The 19,512-nt window shown below is 50.9% G+C and overlaps 2 protein-coding genes across 3 annotated transcripts; one reads left to right on the forward strand and one right to left on the reverse strand.

Moving 5' to 3' along the window:
- Positions 1,132-13,465, reverse strand: ABHD16A (abhydrolase domain containing 16A). Of its 2 annotated transcripts, XM_005696581.3 has the most exons (20): positions 13,253-13,460; positions 12,214-12,270; positions 11,427-11,493; positions 11,093-11,179; positions 8,662-8,747; positions 6,971-7,044; positions 6,663-6,785; positions 5,202-5,316; positions 4,991-5,092; positions 4,617-4,680; positions 4,142-4,191; positions 3,575-3,698; positions 3,051-3,155; positions 2,753-2,816; positions 2,382-2,438; positions 2,170-2,232; positions 1,964-2,040; positions 1,781-1,879; positions 1,639-1,685; positions 1,132-1,464 (listed from the first exon to the last, which is right to left on the reverse strand). In XM_005696581.3, exons 1-20 carry the CDS (start codon positions 13,382-13,384, stop codon positions 1,381-1,383), a joined length of 1,677 nt encoding a protein of 558 aa, XP_005696638.1. In that variant the 5' UTR covers positions 13,385-13,460; the 3' UTR covers positions 1,132-1,380. The 2 variants fall into 2 exon arrangements, with proteins under 2 accessions (XP_005696638.1, XP_017894104.1); XM_018038615.1 differs by lacking the exons at positions 11,427-11,493; positions 12,214-12,270 and having other exon boundaries at positions 13,253-13,465.
- On the forward strand, positions 13,383-19,431 carry LY6G6F (lymphocyte antigen 6 complex, locus G6F). The gene is given in 7 exon segments (XM_005696664.2): positions 13,383-13,482; positions 16,895-16,960; positions 17,464-17,708; positions 17,710-17,794; positions 17,879-18,157; positions 19,063-19,218; positions 19,361-19,431. Coding segments are annotated over 7 exon segments (1,002 nt in total).

Here is a 19,512-nt window from a genome sequence, read left to right on the forward strand (position 1 = left end):
TCCTTCCAGTGGAGGCTAAGTGTCTTTCCCTTGAAGGAGCCGCTGAGCTGGTTGAGGCAGACAGCCTCTGCCCCTGGGATTGCAGGGGAGCTTTGTGCATTGAGGTTGGAGGAGACACTGAAGTTAGACTGTATCCTGAACCTCGCAATATAGTTGCTTACTTTAAGTATCTTGTTCAAAATGGTGAGCCCAGGGTGGTAAACCTAGGGGTATTTCATCTGGAAAAGAGGTTTCCAAGGGAAGAAGGTGGCCAGGCAACAAAGTGATGGGTGCGAGAGCGACTCATTCTGTTCCAATGTCCAAGGAATGGAAATAGAATGGAAGAAATGGCAACCCCCTCCAGTATTCTTGCCTGGAGAACCCCATGGACAGAGGAGCTTGGTGGGCTACAGTCCATGGGGTGGCAAAGAGTCAGACATGATTGAGCGACTAACACTACAGGGAACCAATAGTGTTTCCTGGTTCAAACCAAGAATATTCTAACAGCTGTCCAATAAGGCCAAGTATGGCTCTGGGAAGACCTGAGTCCTTGGCACCTTGTCCTCAGTCCCTGGCAAGGGCCTGTGTTTGTTGAATTGCAAAGAGGTTGTGAGGAGAGAGACTTAAGGTGACCAACTATATGGTGAGGAGGCTGTGCAGGGTTTGCTGCATCCAACATGGGGAACAAGCCATTCCTTACTCCCCATGGAAAGAACAAGAACTAAGCAAGAAAAACTGGAGGTTCTGATGCTGGAACCATGCAGGCTGGACCTAGAAATCGGTAGAATTTCCGTGTAAGTGTAAGTCAGGTGCTAGGAAGTACTTTGTAAACAACAGAGCTCATGAACTGTGAGCATTGGAGGCAACTGTGGCCTCCTGGGGTGGTTGTATGTAGGAAGACCTAGGCAGGCACCAGGGACGCTGCACAGTGGTGATGGTACTAGGCATGCCAGGGAAAGGTGAGAGTGGGGCCCCCACTGGACAAGGACCACTCAGGTTGGGGGCTGATTGCCTGGGGCAACAGCAGAGATGGTGAGGGTTAAATTGGCTGCCTGAAGTGGGGTCTCTCAAAGCCCAGTCATTTGGAGCTTCAACTCTTCTCCACTCCCAACCCTGGCTTCCTGGATAGCTGGGAAGTCACAAAATTAGCCAGCCGGTAGAAAAAATACTTTTATTAATTACTAGGAATAATTCATTCATTTAATGCAGGGTGTGTGTTGGGAAGGTTAGGTACTGCCAGATGGATGAGGGGAAACGTGCAAGAGGAACGGTGAGAAGTAGGGGTGGTCCCCCTGCTTGCCAGAAACTATAAACAGCAAAATAAACACAGAGAATCACAAACAGGGTCCTTCCTCATGTCTCCGTCCATCCGTTCTTCCAGAATAAGTCCCAGTGTGGTCCCTAGAGGTGCCACGGCATCTGGAAGTTCTGGGCTGGGAGTGGGGTGCAGTGTGTGGCTTCGAAGTTATTCAGATGCTTCTGAGCCTGAAGGGAGAATGTGGGACAGGTGGGGTGCAGAGCACGGACACCTTCTGAACCAACTACCCACATTAAAGAAGCTGCTCCTTCCATTGCTTACAGGGTACCCCCGTCCCCAAGCCCCACCTGTGCCCCTGGCCATTCAGGCACCCTCTTCCTGCTTCCCACGCCTTAGCTCACCAGAAACAAAGCCAGCTGCCGTCTTCCGTCTGCACTCATGTCCTCCCCTGCAGAGAGAAGGTGCTCAAACATGGGCTACCCATCTGGGTATTCACCCCCTTCCTGGGCTCTTCCCAACCCCTTCTGCCCCAGCACTCCTTACCCACGCTCCAGGGGAATTCAGGCCCATGTTCTGCCTGGTAGGAGCGGAGGACAGACAGGCACCAGTCCTCCTCCACCTCCCACCGGCTGTAAATCGAGGCTGGTCATAGAGAGAGACATGTGCCCATCAGCATCCTGGTCTTTCCAGGCCCCCAACCAAAGCCCTCAGCAGATCCCCTTTCACCTTCCTCCAGCTGTGAGGAGGCCTCCAGCCACTGCCTCACCACTCGAAGACCCTCTTCCGCCATCACCCGGGGATACCTATGGAGGAGCACAGGGACAGGAGGTCAGGACCCAGTCCTCTTCACTCCTCATCCCCGAACCGCCCCCCTCCCTGCACTGACGTCAGTACAAACATGTATGTGTGCGCACACACACCCTGGTTCTCACCGATGCTGCAGGAGTTTCAGCAGGAGGTCATTGCCTCGGTTAGACATGATGTCCTCAGGAACCCTGGGGGTAGAAGAATGGACACTGGAGGGACTGGAGGTTGGGGAGGAAGGGTCTGGATACTTAGGTTTCTGGCGGGCATTCTTTGGGGTAGGGAACAGCTTCCTGGCTGTCTCTGGGATCCAGGAGGGCAGAAGTTCCCAGGCACTCACGTGGTGGTGATGATCTCATCCCTGGTTCTGCGGATCAGCAGCACAGGGCCCTGGTACCTTCAGAGGACAGTACAGTGGGGAGGGAGACCTCAGAGCAGGGACAGGTGAAACTGACTGCCTCACCCCAGCACTGGCTATATTTTTTTTCAGGCTTTGCTAGGAGATCCCTGCTGTGCCAGGCATGAACCTACTAGCTGCCAGATCATGAGAAGGTCCAGGGTCCCAGGGAAGCTGGGAGGGGTTGGGGGTGGTGGGAGGGTCCCTCCAGGGACACGGGGCAGTGGCTTATGCTTGCACTTTGGTCCCAGCAGCATCTCTACAAGGGATGAGGTGGGGGGGGTGTCGGGTGCTAGACACTGGCCAGCCCTCACCTGCACAGCTGCTCTGCATTGTTTAGATTGAGATGCTGCCTCACAGTCCTGGTCACCAGGCCCCCTAACGTGAGATAAACGTGAGAGGACAGCAGACACGAAGCCCCTGCCCAACACAGAGGTCCCCACTGTCCGTGGAGAGAGAAAATGGAGGTTCCCAGACAGGGGAGTCCCCCTGCTTCTCAACAATGCGGTGGCCTACTCCCCACCCACACAGAGGGGAACCATCTCCAGTGAGAACATCTCCCAGGTCCAGCCCACCTCTTCCCTCAAGGGCAGGCCTGGGAGCTGCACTCACTCCAGCTGTCTGGCATGACTTTCAAGGCCAAGGGCACCAGGTCATCAAAGGAGGCATCCAGAATCACGGCACTAATGTCTGGGTAGGACATGGCGGCCCACGTAGCTGGTACCAGGAAAGGAAAGGAAGGGTGAGGACCAAGGGGCTCCTGCCCACCCCCACCCCTACCCTCATCCCCCTGACCCTACAGGCCCACCCCATCCTCCCTACTAAGTTAGCCCCAGGTCTCGCCTTAACCCCTCACTTCACTTGGCCAGGGCACTGTCCAAAGAGAACAACCAAGCGCACTGAAGACAATACCAGAGGCAACATTTACTCCTTGATCTCCCCACCCCAGGATCCAGGTTCTACTTTTAATCATCGGGCACAAGGGTGGAAGGAAATGTGAAGTGTACTCAAATATGATAGCTTCTTCCAGACCCACTCAAGAGAGCCCATCTATTCTCTCCTCCACCCTACTCCCGGAGGGACACAGAGATGGCCTGAGGGCGCCTACAGTAGCAGGATAGGAAGGAGGTGGGTACCAGTGAAGCCGCCGATGGACCAGGCATAGAGGATGATATCCTGGGGCTGAAAGCCCAGGCGATGGATGGCAAACTGGACCACCACATCCATGGCGTTGGCCTCATTCTGTGGGAACGGCACCCCCTGCAGGAAGAAGGGCAAAGGGTCAGCACAAAAGACCCCCTGCCCACCACTCCCACCCTCCCAGCATGGACCCTTCCTGCAGCTACACTGCAATAGACAGTGAAGATGGAACTGCAGCTCTGAACAGACAATTCAGAGAGCTATCATCTTACTTAATGGAATAGACTCCTGTCAGTGGCATTAAAATTAAAGAAAGAATAGGGCCAAGAGAGGGGCTGTTCTCTCTAGAAACCAGTCATTTACAACAAGATCCACTATCTCTCCTCCTACTAAACCCCCAGTGTAAGAGGAGGAGGCTTGCAGCTCCCCGCCCTTGGCACCCAGGTCACAGGTGAGTGGGAGGTCCTACAGAAATACAGACCCCTTTCCCTGACTTCAGTGACTGACCACAGGGAGACAGACTATAATTCAGGAAAAAGAAGAGATTTCAGAGAAGGTCTCACCGTGCTTCCAGCAAAGCCTGGATGATTCCAGCCCAGGACTGAATATCCAGCTGTAACACAGAGGGAGGAAGGGCTGGGACCTCATGGCCTATGACCTCTGGCCACTCTCTGCTCCTAGCTCTGGGGGAAGGAGCAGAAGGACACTGGAACTCTTAACACCCAACTCAGAGGCAAATAACTCCAAGCCTTCTCAGAATGGGAAGATGACAAAAAGGTTCTGATGCAGCAGAAGGGACAGAGATGTGACTATTGAGGTGTGGGAACAGAACCAAGAGCATAATAGGGTAAGGGACACAGCCCAAGGCGGGGATGTAAGGTTAGCAAAGCAAATGGGTAGTAGGCTTTTCCCGAAAGGCAAGGGTCTCAAATCTCACTCAGAGAAGGTGGTTAGGCCCTGGGAGGTCCTATCCATGTGGGGAGGTGGGGACATTCCATCCCAAGGGGCGGAGGAAAGAGGGCTGAGCCATGGGCCTACCTTCCAGAGGTGTGGAGACGCAGCCCACCTCATAGAAGCCTGCGTTCCCCTCACAGCAGATCACCTAGAAAGGGAGCAGGAAGAAGCCCAGTTGGGACTGAAAAATCCCCCTACTGGCAGGAAGGGCAGCCTCTGGGGGCCCTGCATGTGGTAAGCACTAAGAGGCAACTATTACGATGATGTCTTTTTGGTCCCTGCATGTCAATTCCTTCATCCATTTCCCTCTTACAAGGATTTCCTACACCAAGAGGTTGGTAAGGAGGAGGTGGGAGCTGGGATGATCCCCACTGGGCTTCCTTAGGGCTGCAGCAGACCCCAGCACACTTCCACTGCCCTCCCCACGCTCTACCTTTGGGCTCCCTGTGCCCACTCACCAGCTTCTGTCCCTGGGGCTCAGCTGTCCCTCGTCGGTCCACAAACATGGTGTCAATTTCATTGCCATCGCAGGCCAGCAGCTTTGCCCGGCGCCCATGACACTGAGCGGAGGGGATGCATTGGCCAAGTTGGAAGGGCAGGAGGCCACATTCAAGGGTGGAGGGAGAAGGGCTGTGGGGGTGGGTGATTGATGGGTAAGGGGGGCCTTACTTCTTCCACCAGTCGGGCCTGGCCCTGCAGCAGCACAGGCATGAGGGCCTTCTGGAGCAGGTACACAGAGCCTGGATACAGCATCCGGCGCCCCAGGGTGTGTGCTACCAGGTAGCTGTGGGGAACACGGGGTTAATGAACCTCAAACACAGGGGAGTCCAGGGACCATCCCAGCCCTAGCACTCACACACTGTGGTCTGCTTCACCTCTGACCCTCACAGTTTCGTTTTTCCTTTTCTAGGATTTAATGAACCAATATATGTACCAATTTTTCAAACATCTTTTGTTTGGTTTTTGGCTGTGCCGTGTGATTTGTGGGATCTTCCTTCCCCAACCAGAGATTGAACCCATGTCCTCAGCAGAGAAAGTGTGGAGTCCTAACCACTGGACTGGCAGAGAACTCCCTTCTCTAACTATTTTTACTGCAACCTTTTAAGGATACTTTATATCGAGGTCTAGGACACACATATGCATATAGTGATCTTGAAAATTTTATGAGATAATATTTTGTATATATAACAAGTAAAAGCAAAGTAATTAACAATTATGATTCTGTTAATGTATTTATTAAAAGTCCCCAAATAAATAATACTTTTTATTACTGTATGCCTGGTTATCTGCCATGTAGTAGGTGCTAAGAGCCTAGCACAGGGTACTCTGGGCTTAATAAATATTTCTTGAACAAATGCACTAATTTAGACACATCAGATGTGGCAGGTGCTGCTCCTTAAAAAGATAGTTAACCATGTCCAGTCAATCCCAAAGGAGGATCTGTCCCCAGAAAACACTACAAACCTGTCCAGCATCCCCCCCCCCCAACATCTCAAACTTGGCTCATCCTCTGATCAATCAGCACACAGTCCAAAACCCACCACCAAGTCCACCCCGTTCCTTGATATCTTCCAACCTGCCTCCTAGCCCTCAGCAACAGAAAACTCCCACAGTGGCCCGGCCACTGGAAGATCCGGGTGGTCACTGTGGTTACTTGGGCTTTACCTCGTGCTCTCAGGCATCCAGGCAAGGAGGAAGCCCTTCGGAGTATGTTAAATCTCACCAACTCTATGAGGCAGGCTGTTCACAGATGCAGAGCCTGGAACTGCCTCACAGTGGAAAAACCAAGGAGCAGCGGGGCCGGGCTAGGGCCGCAGCCACTGAAAGACCCTGCGGCAGCCAAGGCCGTGCATCCCCTCCCCACCCACAGCCTCATCCTTCCCCCTCAGTCTTGCTGAAAGAGCTGTCGTGTCAGACACAACTGTGTTAATATCCCAGCTCTTCAGGCACCACCTGGGGGGCTGTGGCGCTCTCTGAACCTCTTGTTTTTCACACACACACACACACACAATGCGATAGCCATGGCACCAGGCCTAATAAATGACAGTCATCCTCCAGTGGAGCACCCTGTCCTGGAGCTGCAGCCCATGTTCTCTCCACTCAGCTCGCCTCTCCTCCCTGCCTTCCTACCTGGTGATCTGGCAAGGCAGCTTCTTAACTCGGTTGAGGAAGGTGTCAGCCGTCCCCCGGTGCAGGGGCTCTGGGCGGAGCAGGGCCACACCCCAGCGGGAAGGGCCCCCCCGGGACTCCTTCCTGAGGAATGGAAAGATGCAGGGGAGCATGGGGTGAGGAGCAGCAAGCTAGACGTCTGAGGTCCGTAGGATGGTGGGGTCTAGGAATGAGGAGACGGTGCTGGAAGGCAGGCACTGGACCCCAGGAGGGGCTGGAGGTGGGGGACACGTCAGAGCAGGGAGGCAGCGAAAGAACTGGGGCCTCACCGGCTGCTGGGTTCTTCCCAGTGGAAGTCAACTGGCCAGCTCCTGAAGTCGAAGTTGTAGTTGGCAAGCTGTCTCTGTGGTGGGCAGAGAGATATGGGGGATGATAAGGGGAGTTAGAGCAGGGAGGCCCACCTACCCTCCCTGGACACTCCCACCACCCAGAGGACTGGCCCCCAAACATCATGGAGGGACATGCAGAGGTCAGCACCCTCTGGTTGGTAGATGGAAAGTTCTGCCAGGACCAGCAAAATCAGGAAAGACAGGATGCCCTATTAAGGTATCAAGACTGGCCTGTCTGCCCTCCTCCAGAAGAGGAGCCAAAGACACTTCACTTTTCTAAAATCTAAGGCTGACTCACCCCCAGCAGGGGTGGCTGGAGGGGCTGGTGCTTCTGAGGGAGAAGGCAGGGGGCCTGCTGGCTGGTCATTGCTCCCTTCCCCACCTGGGTCCTTCACACGATGCTGACTTGAGGGATAGAAACATCTGTCCCAAGACTGGGTGAAAGGGAAGGAGGGAAGTCGTACATACAGGAGACCCTCTGCACCCGGGCCACCATCTGAACCAAGCTCTCTCTTACTGTTCCATCTTCCTGGCCACCTCCCTTCCCTCAGCTCCTGCAGCCACGGGTCACCCAGACCCTCTGTGCCTCCATTCCCTCCACCGATCAGTCCACGTGCTTTTCGAGGGCAGCGGGAGCTGCGCTGTATTCCTTCCACTCTGCTGTATTCCCTCCCCCGCCCCAGAGCTCCCAGCACTCTATTTTGAGAATAGTTTTTTTATTTTCTGTCACAGACTGGTTTTTTTTTTTTTTTGACATTTTCAAAAATAACTGGACTGAGAGAGAGCAATAGAAACATTCTACAAAAATGTAAATGGTGAAACAAAACAAAATGCAGGGAAGCAAATTTTAGGCGAGCTCTATTCAGGCCTGGACCCAAACACAGGCTTAGTCACTTCCTTGCTCGGTGACTCTGCCTGGGTCTTGTAACCTCTCTTTGCCTCTGTTTCCTCAGACATATAAAGAAGGGTAACAATGCCACCTCACGCTGTGGTTGTGAGGATTAGAAAGGGTGTATGCAAAATGCATGGTGGAGCATCCTTACAAAGCTCCGTAAGTGGTGGTGTGGAGCAACCAGTAATCTGACAGTGGTGGTCAGGGCTGTTTGATCCAGAGACCTCTTTGTAACAGGAAAGAGCTTTATAGGGCCCTGAAGCCCCTTCTCAAAGATAATCACATGCTGGCACTGGCTGGGCTGGCGCAACTCCAAGGACACTCTGCCCTAGCCTTTCTCCCTCCCAGCACCATGGTGTGCTCTTGAGCACAAGGATGGACACACCTGTCTGTCTTGTCCCATCCCTGAACAAAACTAGTACAGTGTTCAGCGCACACAAAAACTAAACAAACATTTGGGAGAACGAGCTGTTGTGATGGAGAGGAAAGCACCTTCTAGGAAATGCTGTGGAATGTTTCCACGTCTAGACAATTCTGCAGATGGAGGGTAGAGGATTGCACTAGTGGACTATTCCATCAGAAGTGGGGAGGGAAATTTCCTTGGGCGGACAGTGTACTTGTGGAGAGGAGAGGGGGTCCAGCCATGTGCAAGCAAACGCCCAGCGTGGCGGGTGGGGAAACACCTCTGCCTGCTTGAGCGATGCTGGCCGGTGACTGGGCAGACAGCGGAGCCTCTCACCTTGTTTTCTGCAGAGTGGTTCCTATGTGTTGCCTCTAAAATGGTGATGAACTGCCGGTACTGGGGGTTGGTCCAGCGGCCAATGCCTGGTGGAGAGAGGATAGGAAACCATATTAGGAAAACTGGGAAGCAAGATGGGAGGGTTTCAGGAAGAGAATCAGAGATGGGCAAAGAGAAATGAGAAGAACAGAGGGCCCTGGATCTGGGGAAACAGGTGACCTGAGCTGACTCCCTTCCTCCATATTTCAGCCACTGGCATTCTTCCCCTCCCTAGCTTCTCCCAGGTGGTTTCTTCCTAGACTATGGACCTTCCACCCTTCAGGAAGTTCATTCTTCCCAGTCTCAAAACACTTGTCACTTGCCCTCAGGCTTTACCCTTGCTAACACTGGGCTTTTCTCCTTGTCCCTCTACTTCTCCAGTGCTACCTTTCTGTTCCTTTCCTGCAAATTCTAACTCCGTGCATCTGGCTTCACAGTTCTTATCCCATAATTACTTCTTCACTACATCCAAGTCCCCTTCCTCTGTCTTCACTCTCTTTTAACTGTGCCTCTCAGCACTCTTCCTGTCTGTCCAAATTCCTTTCTCCTGTTTCCCGGGTCCATCTTTGCCTCCTTTCAATTCCTCCCCTGCCCCTTCCCTCCCTGAATCAAATGCCATTCTCAACACTGAGCTCTTTTTTCTCTTTGCTCAGCCCCTCATTGATCTTATCTGCTCTCCCTTCGCTGCTGGGGAGTCTCAACTGACTTCTCTGCCTCTCCTGACCCGACAGGTGTCAGGCATGGGACAGATGGGGGGAGACAGCAGGAAACCAGACACGCAGGTCCTGGTGCTCAGAGAGGTGGCATTTTGGTTGGGAGTGGGGTGGGGCTGGAGAGAGACAATAAATGAGAAAACAAAAATGAAGAGAGGGATAAAGGCTATAAAGAAAATAAAAGCAGAAGGAACTAGAATGCTATGTATCATCAAGGGGAGTGCCCCCAAACAATACTGAGAATGCAAAGAGCTGAAGAATGATTTGGAGGGAATGATGTCATTTGTGCTAAAAATGTAAACTGCGCCCCTCCAAATGCTATCTAGTGTTTATACTTGTCATTTTGCACAGATTCTGAGATGCAGATTATTTTTGAAAACGCTGCAATTGATATGCATTTACAATTCATAGCAGTTTAGATGTGATGAAATGAGGTCGGTATTTTGTAAAAGTATACAAATATAAACCAGGAAAAAGAAAAACCCACACCAGATGACAATGGTTACTTCTGGGGCTGGGGAAGATTCCAATAGGAATGCCAACTCTGTAATGCTTTAGCACTGGGTTGGCCAAAAGATTCGTTCAGGCTTGTCCACTCTTACAGAAAAACCTGAATGAACTTTTTGGCCAATACTGCATTTTATGGACAAAAGGTATTTGAAGCAATAAGCACAAAAAACAAGCATTTTAGTTCTGATTTTGTTTTTTGGACTTCTCTGTAGTTAATTTCTCCCCCCAATGGAAAAATAAAATAAAATTGAAAATTAAGACAAAACTGAGGAATGGGAGCAACTTTTAGATAGGCAGGGCGGGCCTCTCTGGGGAGGAAGCTCAGCCCTGTGGAAATCAGGAGGCAGAACGGGTAGAAGGTCCTCACCCCAGACTGGACCAAAAGGCAGCTGCCCAGCTCTTGATCCCACCACTCCCTTCTTAGGCATCCCCCTCACCCACTTTTCATCATGTGTAGCTGCCCAGAGGGCAATGGTTTGGCTTATCTCTTTTCATTTTTTAAATTGTGAGATAATAACCTATTTACATAAAGCATACATTCAGTTTAAAGTACAAACATTCCTGGGCTGATCACTGGGGTCAAGAAAGAGAACAAAGCCGCCTCCCACCCGGGGTGCTCCCCAGCCTGTTCTCTCCCGCTTCCCAGGTAATCACTCTCCCTAATTTTGACTTTTAAGACAGTCATGCCTGTGTTTCTCTTCCGTGCTGTGCCACTTATTTATGCATCCCTTGGAACTTTATGTAAATGGAAACATAGTGCATAAATTATCTGGTGGTCCCCGTTGCATCTGTGAGATTCATCTGTGTAGCTGAGTGTAATCAGTTCGTCCAGTGCCTTGCTCTCTGGTGTTCTGGGTTAGGACTCGACCTTCTAACATATTTATCCATCCTGCTATGTGGGGTCATGGAGTCCAGTGTAGGATTATTACAAACATACATAGATATGTATGGAACTGTCGGAGGGTATATGCAGCTTTTCTAGATAATAGCAAACCTTTTTGCTAAGTATTTGTTCATACTTATGACTCAAGCCCTTTAAGGAAAAGATCATGTCTTGACCACTGATTACTTCCCCTCAGGGCCTAGCACCAAATGGTATTTGCAGAAGGTATTTAATGAATATTTACCCAATGATGGACAGATCCAAACCAGGCTCCCTCTCCACCTACCTCGGAGGCAGGCCACTCCCGCCAGCAGTAGAAGCAGTGTCCCAGCATAGTGAGAAAATGGCACCACTTTGGACAAACTCAAGTAACCTGGGAGGGGAGAAGGATTATGTGCAAAGCTTTTCCCACTGGCCCCCAGCCCCTCTGCCAAGTTCAGTCCCAACCTCCCCACCACACCCTCTTTGGGGGACAGCAGGCCCTCAGAGGGAGAAGATGCCTGATGGAAGAGGGAAGCCAAGCCATCCTCATCCCAGGTCCCCTTTCCTCATTGGGGAATCGGCTCAGCTGCCAACAATCTGCCCATTTCCTGTCCCATCACCTTTGAAGTCACACTGACCTTTCCTGTACAAGTAGAAGAAGGCGAAGGGAGAGGAGTAGTAAGAGATGGACCAGAAGACTGAAGCCTGCAGCAGAGAGACAGGGACAAGCAATCAACACACACACACACACACAGGTCTGCCATTACTGGGTCTAGGCTCTGAGCAAAGTGAATAACCTGAGGGATATCACATCAAGTACCTATTCTGTGCATGACCCCACGCACACAGAAGGTGCTCAATTATTTGCTGAAAGGTAGTGTGTCAGAGCGTTAACAGAGGCTGGGAAAACTTGGCACGGCTTCTATTGTCTTCCTCTCATCATCTCTGGACATAATTTCATCACACGTAAAGACCAGTCTCTTTCCACTCAAGGTAATCAAGCCTTTTCAATCAGCCCTGCTCAGGACAGTCCCTGGCCTGGTCCCTAAGAGATGCACAAATGTCACCAAAGGAACCTTGCCAGAGAGAACAGCTGTCTCTGCAGCCAAAGAGGTTAGTTGCCAGGGAGGACAGGTCACTGGGGACTGCAGGACTCAGCACCTGCGGATGGTCCCGAAAGTAAACACGGTTTCCACAACGGTTCACGCTGCCCCAGAGAAAGCCGTGCATAGGCCAAAGGGGAGTACCAAGTATGCACGCTGGAGAGCTGTCTGGGTGTATGTGTGTTGGAGATGCCTGCTGCAGAGCCCAGAGCATCCCCCACCCCCAGGGGTACTGCCTTCTCCCAGGATGGGAAGGAGAAGGTTCAAGAGGGCAACTGGGTCTGAAAAGATGCGGTAGTCCCAGATGCCAGGGCAGACGTACCAGTGCCAGGATGCTGTCAGCATGCTTCTCGAGGGCACGGGGCTGATAGTACGTATCCTGCCAAAACAGACGGCCGAATTAAGGACCCTGCTCCTTGACAAGGCCTCCACCATCCCTTTTGGAAGGCCTGATGTGTGTTCTCCAATACTCTAGCCCTAGCCCCCAAAGTCATCTCTCCTGGGACGTCTCTGCTTCCCCTCTTCCCCACCCTGACTCATAACCTGATCTCTCACTCTAGATCCTGAGAACAAACACAGGGGCCTGGACTTGGAAGCAAAAGTGAAAGCAGCTTTGGCCGACTTTTGCTCCTTTTCCACAACCGAGTTTCAAATGGGTGGTGGGCGGATGGGGATCGGGGTTAGGGAAGAAACGACACCATGACAACTTTAAGAGGAAAAGAAAAGCATCGGAAGCGCAGATTCATTAAAGAAGAGAATGTGGCTGGGGGTGGGCAGTTTGTAGAGTACAATGGACATAATCTGAGACTACCGATAAAAAGGAGGAGCGCATTTAGGGGCACTGCCTACCACCTCACCGGCTTTCTTGAACACAATGATCCTGAGGTCTCTAAGGTAGACTAGGGGTGGGGTGGGGGAGACCGGATATATTAAATGTTGCAGAAGTCATTCTGAAATACAAGGCCAGGGGAGATAAACGGAACCGGGTGAGGCACGCGGTACGAGGAAATTGAGAGTTTGATGGCAAAATCATCCAGCTCCGGAATCCGAGCGGGTTCTCTTCCAGGATTTAGGAGTCAATTGGGAACGGCATGAACCACGAAGAGCAGGGTGAAGGGTCGCGAAAGGAAAAAGCTAGGAGTGGCAGTCGGAATGAGAAAGCACTGGCAAACAGCAGTAAAGCAGGCGGTCAGTCCACAGGCGCGACTTTAACCCAGGAAGCACAAAGAGCACAGGCTTTGCGGAAAACTGGCTTGACAAGCAGTCTCTCCCGACTTCCAATAATGGGTGCTTCTGGGGAGCAAAGGCCGCAAAGGGGTTTGGGCCGTACTATTTTTGTAACCAGGGGAGAATCGACTCACCCAGGAGCTGGAGTGAGGGTTAGTGACTGAAGTTGGAGTCCCAGGGACGCTGGACGGGGCCCTTTCAGAGTCCCTTTCCCGGTAGATTTTGTAGAGCCGGGGGCCTAGGACGCAGCTCAGCAGCTTCGCCATGGCCCCGGCCCGGGCCGCTGCTCTTCCAGCAGCAGGTCCCCCTGTCAGCCCCGCCCTCCCAGGGCCGCTAAGGTGTTGCGTGCCCTTGACGTCAGCACGTACCGGCTCCGCCTCGCGCCCAGTTGAGACAGTTTCAGCGCTTCTTGAGTAGGGTTTCCTGCATTCGGAGCTACGGGTGCAGCAGTGGTCAGAAATTAGCTGGAGGCGTTTGGATCGTGGAGAGTTAGAACTATCATGAGACATGATTAAGTCACTTTTTTCTGCCCCATAATATTGGCAGACTCTCGAGCGACAGTGGGAACAAGGGGTAAGGTTAGCGTTTGAAAAGAGCAACAAAAAAGATATCTAGGACTACATCTAAGAAAAGAAATGCAAGATTTTAGGAACAAATTACAAGAATTACTGAAAGAGGTAAATGAAGGCTTGAATAAATAGCTACGCCATGGTTATGAATAGGAAGATTCAGTATCGTTAAGATGTGTGAAACACTGGTTAAAAACAAAAGGATGAATTATCGCTCTTAAGCGTGAACAATTCTCAGAACTATAATTACGTACAATATGACACCATAGTATAAAGTTAAAAAACACATAAAATTCAATGATCAGTTATGTCAAAGATAAAGAGTAAATGTATAACACTGTTACACAGCATAGAGGATCGTTGGCTGAAAGGGTAATATTCTATTTCTCAAAAGGTATACTGTTTTTTTTTTTCTTTTTACCTTACACCTACATAATATATAAACCCTTTAGCTTTTCATTGTAGTAAACACATATACAGAAAGGTGCACTAATTAAATATATCTGTGAGTCTGATTCATAGATAAATTCATTTGTGTCATGTAAGTAATGTCATACGGTACTTGTCTTTCTGACTTACTTCTTTTGGGCTTCCCAGGTGGTGCTAGTGGTAAAGAATCAGCCTACCAATGCAGGAGACTTAAGCAACATGGATGGGGAAGATACCGTCAAGGAGGGTGTGGCAACCCACTCCAGTATTTTTGCCTGGAGAATCCTATGGACAGAGGAGCCTAGTGGATGACAGTCCATAGGGTCACAAAGAGTTGGACACGACTGAAGTGACTTAGCATGATGCATGCTTATTTCATTTAGTGTGATAATCTCTAGATCCTTCCATGGGTAACCACTATTTTAATTTAACTTCAGACGTTACTTTTGCCTGTTTTTGAACTTTCTACAGGTGCTCCCCAGGTGCTTCAGTGGTAAGGAATCCCCTGTCAATGAAGGAGATGCAGGTTTGATCCCTGGGTCAGGTCATGTTGGACTCTTTTCGACTCCATGGACTGTAGCCCGCCAGGCTTCTCCATCCATGGGATTTTCCAGGGGAGAATACTGGAGTGGATTGCCATTTCCTTTTCCAGGGGATCTTCCCCACCCAGGAATTGAACCCGGGTCTCTCACATTGCAGGCAGACTCTTTACCATCTGAGCCACCAGGGAAGCCCCGGGTCAGGGAGATCCCCTGGAGAAGGAAATGGCACCCCACTCTGGTAATCTTGCCTGGGGAATCCCATGGACAGAGGAGCCTGGTGGGCTACAGTCCATGGGGTCGCTGCTGCTGCTGCTGCTGCTAAGTCGCTTCAGTTGTGTCCAACTCCGTGTGACCCCATAGACGGCAGCCCACCAGGCTCCCCCATCCCTGGGATTCTCCAGGCAAGAACACTGGAGTGGGTTGCCATTTCCTTCTCCAATGCATGAAAGTGAAAAGTGAAAGTGAAGTCACTGAGTCATGTCCGACTCTTAGCAACCCCATGGGCTGCAGCCTACCAGGCTTCTCCATCCATGGGATTTTCCAGGGAAGAGTACTGGAGTGAGGTGCCATTGCCTTCTCCGCCATGGGGTCGCAAAAGAGTCCAATATCACTTAGTGACTAAGCAACAACAACGAACTTTATATACATAGAATCATACAGCACATGCCCTTTGTTTCGGACTTTACTCCCATGTTTGTAAGATTCAACTTTGTTGCATGTCATTGTGACTTGTTCATTCTTGTTGCTATCGTTATGTGAATATACCACAGTTTATTTAGCCATTGTACAGTTGTATGTTAGATGTAGTATTTGGTGTGTATGAAATAGTTCATCAAAAACAATTTCAAAAATAGCCTTTAAAAATAAATAACACATTAAGACACTATGAGAGAAATATGAAGAGCTACCTTAAGAGAATCCTCTCTGGGGCAAAGGGATAAATCAGTGATTTCTCTAGGCCCTTGCTATTCTTCTCCTTGAGTAACAACTTAATATATTCATCAGGGGCTCAGAAGCAGTCTGGAATGTTCCAGGCAGCCACAAAGGAAGTCATTCTCAGTCATTTAGGGAGTTCTGACTGAGTATGCTGACTTGGGCTGGATTCCCTAGAAACCAACATGAAGACTCAGCTTCTTCCCTCATGGCTAGTCTCTTGAATTGGAGGAGAGAACATGGAATGTACTTTCAGACTGATGGGAGGTGGACAGTCATGACCTCTTCTGCATAGGCTTCTTCTCTCTCTCTCTTTTTTAATTTTTTAGTATTTCTTTGTTTTTATAATTTAAAAATTTATTTATTTATTTATTTTTGGTTGTGCTGGGTCTTTGTTGCTGCATGAGGGCTTTCTCTAATTGCGGTGAGAGGGGGCTACTCTCTAATTGCAGTACACAGGTTTGTCTTGTTTTGGGGCATGTGCTCCAGAAGACAGGCTCAGTAGTTGTGCTCATGGCCTGTTAGCCCACTGTGTGTGGGACCTTCCCAGAAAGTGAAAGTGTTACTCAGTCGTGTCCCACTCTTTGTGACCTCATGGACTATAGCCTGCCAGGCTCCTCCGTCCACAGGATTTTCTTGACAAAGATACTGGAGTGGGTTGCCATTTCCTTCTCCAGGGGATCTTCCTGACCCAGGGGCTGAACCTGGGTCTCCTACATTGCAGGCAGGCTACCAACTAAGCCACCAGACCAGAGGTCAAACCCATGTCCCCTGAATTGGCAGGCAGATTCTTAACCACTAGACCACCAGGGAAGTCCTTTTAAAATTTATTTTAATTAATTTATTTATTTGGCTGCACTGGGTCTTAGTTGCAGGATCTTTTTTTTAATGAATAGTTGTGGCGTTCAGGATCTTTCGTTGCGGCAGGTGGGATCTAGTTCCTTGACCAGGGATAGAACCCTGGGCCCCCTGCATTGGGAGTGTGGAGTCTCAGCCACTGGACCACCAGGCAAGTCCCTGCACAGGCTTCTTAGCACGGAGAGTCTTTGATCTGAGTTCTTCAGCCAATGTGGAGTCTGAAGGGTAAGGAGATTATGCTTGGAGTGGCCTGAACTGGTCCTTTCTTGGCATGGAAAGGTGGTTGCTACTTTTTCCTTAGTGGATAATCAGCTGGGCTTTATCTCCCCGGCATTCCCATCCCCCTCAGAGGCCCATGTCACTCCAGCCTAGAGAATATAAGCTTCTGTCTGGGCTTTGTTTCCTCCCTGGGCATCGCAGGTCCCAGGCAAGAGAACTTGGTAAGCTCTCCCCGTGGCTGTCCTATTCCTCCTCCTTCTGTTCCTCTGTGGGCTTCCCCAGGCGGAAGCAGGTAAGGAGCAGGGGTAGGGGGGAGGGGGATTCTTCACTTCTCCACAGGGTCGGGAGGGACTGCTGCTGTTTCTCCTTAGGGGTCTGGGAAGGTGTTTGGCTCGAGAAGATAGATCTACTCCAGTTGACCTCCCCCTGCCTCTAATATTAGGAAAGATTCAGAGTCAATGAGTGTCCAGATCAGGCACCTTTAGAAAATAAGAGCAGACAAGTAAATGCTCATCCAGAAGAGGAAAAGCGAAAGGAAGGGATACGGGCACGTGTCGGCTACTCCAGCCTTTGCCCTCCTGCCCTCAGATCCCCGCATTCGCTGGAGGACATGTGGGGAAAGCCTTACCCTTTTCTCTCCATCTCACTTTTTTGTAGCTGTCACTTGAGAAAGAAGCTCACAGTCAGGCCCAGTGCTGGAGGGCCCAGAAGGGAGGAAGCCCGGGATGGGAGGTGGAGGCGTGGGGTCGCTGACCTGATGGAGGTCTCTGGTCTCACACCGCCCCCTCCCCACAGACAGCATCCAGGCCATCTATGTGGTCTTGGGGGAGGCACCGGAGCTGCCATGTCCTTCACCACCTGCTCTGCATGGGAACGAATTCCTGTCCTGGTTCCGCAGCCCGGCAGCAGGCTCCTCCACTGCTTTAGTGGCCCACGTCCAAGTGGCCAGGCCCTCCCCAGACCCTGGGAAGCCCAGAAGGGAATCCAGGCTCAAACTGCTGGGAAACTACTCTTTGTGGCTGGAAGGGCCCAAGGGCATGAGACGTCGGGCGGTACTGGTGTGCTGTGCTGGGTCAGCGCTACAGGTACCAGAACTGGAGGGTGTATGATGTCTCCGTGCTCAGAGGTGAGAGGGGAGCCTGCAGACCAGGGGCCGCGGGGAGCCAGGGAAGTCCAGACAAAGAACTGAGCAGTCCCTCTCTCCCTCCAGGATCCCAGTTCTCTTCGAGGGCTGCAGATGGATCTTCCTGCTCTGTCCTCCTGTGTCCTGTGACCCCTGCCAGGAGCCTGGATGCTGTGACCTGGCAGGAGGGGAAGGGTCCTGTGAAGGGGGATGTGCAGTCCTTCTGGGGTGATGGGGCTACCCTGCTTTTAGTGTGTCCTGGGGAGGGGCTTCCTGAGCCCAGGGCACATAAAACCAGGAATCATAAACCAGGAATCACCTGCTGCCTTGTGCCTCAGGACAAAGGGATCAGCTTTAGCCTGGCAGGTGAACTGAGTGACAATAAGGGAAGGAATTTTTGCCTCCAACACACCCCCTACTGCTAGCTAGGGAATCTGTTATTGGCTGTTATTGTCCTCCACTGCCTGTAGGAGGAGGGCTTTTTTTCTTTTCTCGATTGAATCCATAACAGAAAAGGGGGTTGGTTAAGCCAGCTTTCTCATCGGATAGACCATAAGCCAACAGGGAGAAGAAGAATTCTGGTGAATAATCTATGATTTTTGTGGAATATCCCTTAGCAGAAAGGAAAAAGTAAGAATTACTGCTGGGGCAGTTGTTTGTTGAAGAAAGGATATATGCACTGATGTTATAATGGCCCATTGATGGTGGAGGCAGAAGGAGAAAAAATATATAATTGTTTTACAATAAGAAGTCCATTATACAGAGAAAGAATGTTATTGGATGTAGAATAACCCATTCACAAGGCAGGAGGGAGGAGCAAATGGCCATTATTTTGGTAAGCAAAAAGCAGTGATGGGGTTTTCTTTCCCTCTACGTCCTCAGCACCTAATCTGGGGTCTGGCATGTGGTGGGCACTCAGCAAATGCCTGTGGAGTAGATGAATGGAAGAATGAATAAACAGAAGGCACTTTCTTATTTTCTTAAAAGGGTGAATTACTGTGTAGGGCATGAGGAAAAAAATCAGTTATGGTTGATGGTCCAACCCAAAGTTAGCCATCCATGTGTAGCCTGTGGGGGCATCACCATTCAATATCAATTTTGGTTCATGAGGTCAGGGTGAGAGGCTAAGTGGGGTAGTGGATAGTGGGGGCAAGGAAATCTTTTGGAAAAACCCACCAAACTATGGGGGGAAAGCCTCTCTTTGGGGCACAAGGGACAGACTCCCCTCCCAGCCTCCCTCCTAATCCCTCTTGTCCTGCCCTTAACTGCAGCCTCCACGGATGCCTCCCCTGCCCTCTATGCCCCTTCTGCAAACTGGGATGTGGCCTGGATCCTGAAGCTGTTGCTCACAGTGGGCCAGGGATTCACCATTGTGGTCCTTGGCGTCATGCTCTGGAGGCAGAGGGCCCAGGAGGCTTAACACAGAAGTGAGTCCCTCCTTCCCAGAGGGGTGGACTCATATCTTGTCTCTCTACCCTTCTTCTCTAGGGGAGAAGGTAGGGTAAGGAAGAGAGCTCTGAGTCACCTGGTGACTACTCTGCTGCTCTTCATATGGCTTTTTCTCTCCAGACGCCTCATTTCCTCAGTTCAAACCTGAGATCCAGGCCTATGAGAACATTCATTTGGCCCATCTCAGGTGAGGAGCTACTAGGGGGCAGAGGCTTAAATCCCGGAGGAGACTGAAGTTGAGGTGGGGATGGGATGCTGGAGGTGGAGGAAGG

The sequence above is a fragment of the Capra hircus genome, chromosome 23 (assembly GCF_001704415.2).
Source record: "Capra hircus breed San Clemente chromosome 23, ASM170441v1, whole genome shotgun sequence".
Taxonomy (NCBI): Eukaryota; Metazoa; Chordata; class Mammalia; order Artiodactyla; family Bovidae; genus Capra; species Capra hircus.